Source organism: Pteropus alecto, unplaced genomic scaffold, assembly GCF_000325575.1.
Source record: "Pteropus alecto unplaced genomic scaffold, ASM32557v1 scaffold30, whole genome shotgun sequence".
NCBI lineage: Eukaryota > Metazoa > Chordata > Mammalia > Chiroptera > Pteropodidae > Pteropus > Pteropus alecto.
In genome coordinates, this window is record NW_006429782.1 from 384,141 (window position 1) to 389,978 (window position 5,838).

Here is a 5,838-nt window from a genome sequence, read left to right on the forward strand (position 1 = left end):
GGAGGACATGGCCTTCGACTTCGAGCTCTACATCGTGGGCGACGGCAAGTACGGCGCCCTGCGGGACGGCCGCTGGACCGGCCTGGTGGGCGACCTGCTGGCCGGCCGGGCCCACATGGCGGTCACCAGCTTCAGCATCAACTCGGCCCGCTCGCAGGTGGTGGACTTCAGCAGCCCCTTCTTCTCCACCAGCCTGGGCATCATGGTGCGGGCGCGGGACACGGCCTCGCCCCTCGGCGCCTTCACGTGGCCGCTGCACTGGTCCATGTGGCTGGGCGTCTTCGCGGCCCTGCACCTCACGGCGCTCTTCCTCACGCTGTACGAGTGGCGCAGCCCCTACGGCCTGACGCCCCGCGGCCGCAACCGCGACACCGTCTTCTCCTACTCCTCGGCCCTCACCCTCTGCTATGCCATCCTGTTCGGGCGCACGGTGTCCAGCAAGACACCCAAGTGCCCCACGGGCCGTCTGCTCATGAACCTGTGGGCCATCTTCTGCCTGCTCGTGCTGTCCAGCTACACGGCCAACCTGGCCGCCGTCATGGTCGGGGACAAGACTTTCGAGGAGCTGTCGGGGATCCACGACCCTAAGGTGGGCAGCCACAGGGGGCCGGGGGCTGGAGCTGGGAGGTCACCCGCTGACCGTCCACATCCACAAACATTGACTGAACACCTAGGGTGTGCCGGGCACTGGGGACCCAGCTGGGACAAAACGGGGTGGGGGGCAGGGGGACATGACAAGAATCACGGTGTGTGAGATGGTAATGTAGAGGAACAAAAGTGTGACCAAGTCGGGACACAGCAGTTTTGGAAGGGACCTTTCCTCAGTAGGGTCAGGAATGTCTCTGGGAGGGGGCGACGCTGAGGGACTTTTACGTAGACAGAGAGGAGCAGGCACAGCCTGTTCAAAGGCCCTGGGGCAGGACCGTGCCTGATGTGCTGGAGCGACAGCAAGGCCTGAGTGGCCAGAGCAGAGTGAGAGAGGCGGGGAGGGAAGGAAGGGGCCGGGGCCAGGTCGTGCAGGGCCTCTGGAGCGGTCCCCCATGACAGAACCTGCCCTGGGAGCCCTGGAGGGCTGCGGCCGGCACAGGGGCACACCTCAGACTGCATATTCTTCTTTGATGAAGAAATTCTGAATATCCCTGAGTAGAGAGCAGAGAGAAGGCCACTGGCCAGCCGGAAATCAAGTCCCGGCCACTCACAGCTCCCACTGCTCCCGCTGCAGGGTTACCGTGAGGCAAGCCAGACCCCGTGTCACTTCACCGTAAATACGCCACAATTTTGACAAACATCAGGTGCCCCCCACGGTTTGAATCTGGACCTTAAACACGCAGACACTGCCGATGGCAGGAGCCTCAGCTCTGGCTTCTCTCCCCGTCCCTTTCCTCCCAGAGGAAATTTCTTCTCCTCCATAGCGTCTCCCCCTACCCCGTTTGGATCCGGCTGACTGCATCCCCTGAGGGACGTTTAGCCTGTTCTGCCGCCCCCGCCCCCCACCACCACGGTGTCTATAAACTAGTGCTGTCCCATGCGATCGCCACTTGCCCGGCGTGGCTAGTTCTGAAATTCAGTGCAATGCAGGTGCTCAACAGCACAAGCACCGAGCACTCTCATCGTGAGAAATTCTCTGCGGCGCGGCTCTCACAAGTGGCTTTGGTGGTGCTCTGGTCCCTTGAGAGCAGCCACGCTAGGGAGCGTGGACACCGGAAAGCAGGGGGAGGGGGCTGTGCCCGCCTCCGAGTGACCGCGGCAAGCGTGGGAGGCCTGGGTGTAGGCGGTGCAAGGGTCGGCAGCGGTGCGGGGGTCGGCAGCGGGCCAGTCCTGGGTGTTCGGGGGTGAGCGGAGCCCACTGGCTGTCACACTGAGGGTGCTCCTGGCATAGCGAGGGCTGGGGGGCTAGAGATGCTGGCTTGGCAACCGGCCCGTAGGGCCCCTGCGGACGGCGGGCGCTGGGTGGGGCCGCGGCAGAGCGGGGGTGGGCGCTGACCGCTGGCGGGTCGCGGGCCCGCAGCTGCACCACCCGTCCCAGGGCTTCCGCTTCGGCACCGTGCGGGAGAGCAGCGCCGAGGCCTACATCAAGAAGAGCTTCCCCGAGATGCACGCGCACATGCGGCGCCACAGCGCGCCCACCACGCCCCGCGGCGTCGCCATGCTCACGTGAGGCGGGGGGCGGGGCGGTGGGGCAACAGCCGGGGCGGCCGCTCACCCCTCCCCTGACCCCTGCAGGAGCGACCCCCCGAAGCTCAACGCCTTCATCATGGACAAGTCGCTCCTGGACTACGAGGTCTCCATCGACGCCGACTGCAGACTGCTCACCGTGGGCAAGCCCTTCGCCATCGAGGGTGAGGGGCCTCTGGGACCAGCGATGCTGGGGCGGCGGGGAGCCACTGAGGGCTGGGGAGCGAGGCGAGGGTATGGTTCGCCAGGGGCTGTGTCCAGCTGGCCCCAACTTGTCCCCCCCAGGCTACGGCATCGGACTCCCCCAGAACTCGCCGCTCACCTCCATCCTGTCGGAGTTCATCAGCCACTACAAGTCCTCTGGCTTCATGGACCTGCTGCATGACAAGTGGTACAAGATGGTGCCTTGTGGGAAGCGCGTGTTCGCTGTCACAGAGGTGGGGCAGGGCCCGGGACACAGGGTGGGGTAGGTGTGGGGGCCCTGAGCCTGCGTGGGCCTCGACTGAGGTGGCCAGACTCCTCCTCACTCCCAAGGTGTATTTGTTTTTTGTGCACTTGTGTTCATCCTTCAAAACCCCAGCTCCAGGGCCCCTTTCTCCATGACACCTTGCTCCAGAACAAGGAGTCCGACCTACCCAGGCAGACACAGCCCCCCAAACCATCTTTGGCCAACCTCTGTGCCCTGCCAGGCCAGGGCTCCACGAGGGTCTGCCCTGACCGTGAGGTGCTCACGCCTGTGTTCCACCTGCCACAGACCCTCCAGATGGGCATCTACCACTTCTCGGGGCTCTTTGTGTTGCTCTGCCTGGGGCTGGGCAGCGCCCTGCTCAGCTCGCTGGGTGAGCACGTCTGCTACCACTTGGCACTGCCTTGCATCCGAAGGGCCAACAGGCTGCAGTACTGGCTGCACACGAGCCAGGTGAGGGGCGGCTGGTGGCTGGCGGGCACAGGCAGCCTGCTCACCCGACCCGACCCTGCCCAGCCTCCGTTTGGTTCACAGAGAATCCACCGTGCCCTCAACATGGAGCGGCCGGATGCGCAGGAGCCCCAACCGAGGTGCGGGGCCCCGGAGTCGCTCTCACCCCGCCAGCTCCCACAACCGCCCTCGGGTCAGCCACTTAGACCTCCGCCTCCATGTCCTTTCCCGGAGGGCTGGACTGCTTGGTCCACACCTCCCACCACCAGGGCCTCCTCAGGGACCCTGACCCGAGGGCAGAGCAGGGCCGTGGGTGAGGCGTGGCTGCTCTTTTCTCGGGGAACACTGCTCCAGTCCCATTCATCCTCCGTCTTCAGGGGTCCGGAGGAACAAGGGGACACGCCAGTCGCCCCCGCGGGCCCCGGAGGCTGGACACGGGTGCGACGGGCCGTGGTGAGGGAGCGTCGCGTGCGCTTTCTGCTGGAGCCAGCCGTGGCCGCTGCTGCACCCACCGGGGACACGGACGCGGAGGAGGCTGGGCCGACCGAAGACCCCGCCTGGCTCTGCTCCAACGGCCAGCCGCCCGCTACCCACGGGCTCGCGGGTGAGCTGGAGGAGCTGGAGCGGCACATCGCTGGCGCAAGGGCGCGGCTCCGTCGAGCGCTGCGGCGGCGCGGCGAGCTCCTGACCCAGCTCCGGGGCGGAACCCGCGATCGCCCGCTGCGCCTGCTCCAGACCTGCGCGGAAGCGGCCGCCCCGTGACGCCTCCACCAACAGCGAGGGCGGTGGCCCCGCCCCGCCCACTTGGCCCTGAAGGGGTGGAGCCCACGCCGGAGCATGCGCAGAAGCCAACCCCAGCCCCGCGCACATGGAGACGCTGGCCTGATGCTGTCAACAGACAGTTTATTCTATGTACAAACACCATTTCGTACACGGCAATTAAACAGACGGAATGAGCACTCCGCAGTCCTCACTGAGTCACTTGGATTGGCCTGAGGCCCTTTCCCACCCCAACAGGGTTGGACCCCGGCGCCTGGCTACTGCTTTCAATGTTGGCGCGCTCAGCCATCCCCTGTGCCACAGGCACCAGCCCTGCCCTCACCGGACCCCAGCCCTGGTGTGTGCACACACGCGCACACGTGTGGGGGCAGGGGCCATGAAAAAGGCACTGTGCACTACGAGCACCAGCCTAGGGGCTGGGACAGCGACCACAACCCCCGCCCATGTTCACCTGGCTCAGAGTCCTGCCAGACTCTGCCCCCAAGTACAGCTGGCTCACTGCAGACTGTCACCAACCCCTTCCAGAACCTTCCGTGGAGTCCCCACCCCCATCTCCTGCCCTGGTTTATCTGCCTGCCTTGATTTGCTGGCTGAAGGAGCCCACCATAAACTTAACAGGGACAGGCCAAGGGCAGGCCCCAAACCCAGGAGAGAGGAGCCCATCCCTGGGCAAACCAGATGGAAGCTGACACAAAGCAGGCTGGGCAGTCCCCAGACACCGGTGACAGCCTCCCTGACCCCGAGGGCCCCAGCCAGGTCACATCCGGCCAGCCTGGATAGCCAGGGACAGAGGCGCTCAGCTGCCAAGGGCTCAGGAGCCAACCTCAGAGAGCGTGTCTGCTGGGGTCGTGGACTCGGGGCTGGGCCCACGCACCCCAGCAGCCAGAGGAGCTGTGTTAGGTGCTGAGGAGTCGCTTGGGGGGACACTGTCCTGGGGGAGCTGGGGGCCTCGAGGGAGCCCCCCACCTGGGCTTAGGGAGCCGGCTGCCCGCCTCTCCAGGAGGGAGGCGCTCAGGCCGGACAGGAAGGAGGCATCTGTGATGATGGCAGCCGTCTCTGCCATCCAACCCAGGTCGCCACTGGCTGCCGCAGCCACCGAGGCTGCCGCAGCCACCAGAGAGCTGGGCGCCTCGCCCACAGGTCCCGAAACCCCACCAGCCCCCGGCGAGGCAGGGCCCAGGGCGGGGGCCTGGCCGGCGGGGGCGGTGGCGGCGGCCGGGGTGCCCCCATTGTTGTTGAGGTCGTCTGGCAGCGCCGTGGGGGTGCCGGGGCCCAGCGGTGGCGCCTGCAGCAGCATCTCCTGGATCCGGATCTGCTGCAGGATGGCAGGCAGCTCGTAGTGGTGGAAGAAGTAGATCATGGAATGCTGGGGGCGGGGGGCACAGGTCAGGCGCTGCCCAGGGCCCACCTGCCACGGGTGGCCCTGGGAGCCAGGGGCCTCACCTGGATGAAGAGCCAGGAGGTGACCAGGGCCAGGCTGCTGTACTGCCCGTTGAAGCGGTAGTGGTATGCGTAGAAGGCGAAGTGGTACAGGTAGAAGAACCTGTGAGGGCCACGGTGAGCACCCCTGCCGGAGCCTACCCAGCCCCCCGCACCCCCGCCACCCGGCAGCACTCACCGCAGCCAGTGCCTCTTGCTGGTGTTGGTGTGGCAGCAGATGGCGTCGTACTGGTCAGCCAGCCACACGATGAGGATGATGTAGAAGGCGGTGGTGGTGTCATTGAAGAACTCCGACATGATGGCCTCCATCCCTGCGGGAAGCCACGGTTAGGTGCACCCAGCAAGGAGGCTGGGGCCTCGGAGAGGGGTTGTGGGGGGCGGGCAGAGGGGTCCTCACCCACAAGGGCCAGGATGACGGTCAGCAGGGGCGCTGCAGGGAAGGCGATGGCCATGTTCATCTCCAGCATCTGCAGGAGGTCCACTGCGGGCAGAGGGTGGCGGCGGGCAGACCCGGTGAGGCGGCCTCG

General features: G+C 66.3%; 2 protein-coding genes across 2 annotated transcripts in view; one reads left to right on the top strand and one right to left on the bottom strand.

Annotated features, from left to right (window-relative positions):
- GRIN3B (glutamate ionotropic receptor NMDA type subunit 3B) overlaps positions 1 to 3,889 on the top strand; it is a 9,105-nt gene extending 5,216 nt beyond the window's left edge. Inside the window, 5 exon segments of the mRNA XM_025042190.1 lie at positions 5 to 589; positions 2,009 to 2,154; positions 2,224 to 2,339; positions 2,461 to 2,612; positions 2,930 to 3,889. Of these exon segments, the coding sequence (XP_024897958.1) occupies positions 5 to 589; positions 2,009 to 2,154; positions 2,224 to 2,339; positions 2,461 to 2,612; positions 2,930 to 3,853 (1,923 nt within the window). The 3' untranslated portion in view covers positions 3,854 to 3,889.
- An 88-nt stretch (positions 3,890 to 3,977) lies between these two features.
- Positions 3,978 to 5,838, bottom strand: part of TMEM259 (transmembrane protein 259) — a gene marked incomplete at its 5' end in the record, with an annotated part of 6,267 nt that continues 4,406 nt past the window's right edge. The window contains 4 exons of the mRNA XM_006904175.2: positions 3,978 to 5,237; positions 5,315 to 5,414; positions 5,490 to 5,622; positions 5,709 to 5,834. Coding sequence (XP_006904237.1) covers positions 4,683 to 5,237; positions 5,315 to 5,414; positions 5,490 to 5,622; positions 5,709 to 5,834 — 914 coding nt within the window. The remainder of the gene's footprint in view (positions 5,238 to 5,314; positions 5,415 to 5,489; positions 5,623 to 5,708; positions 5,835 to 5,838) is intronic.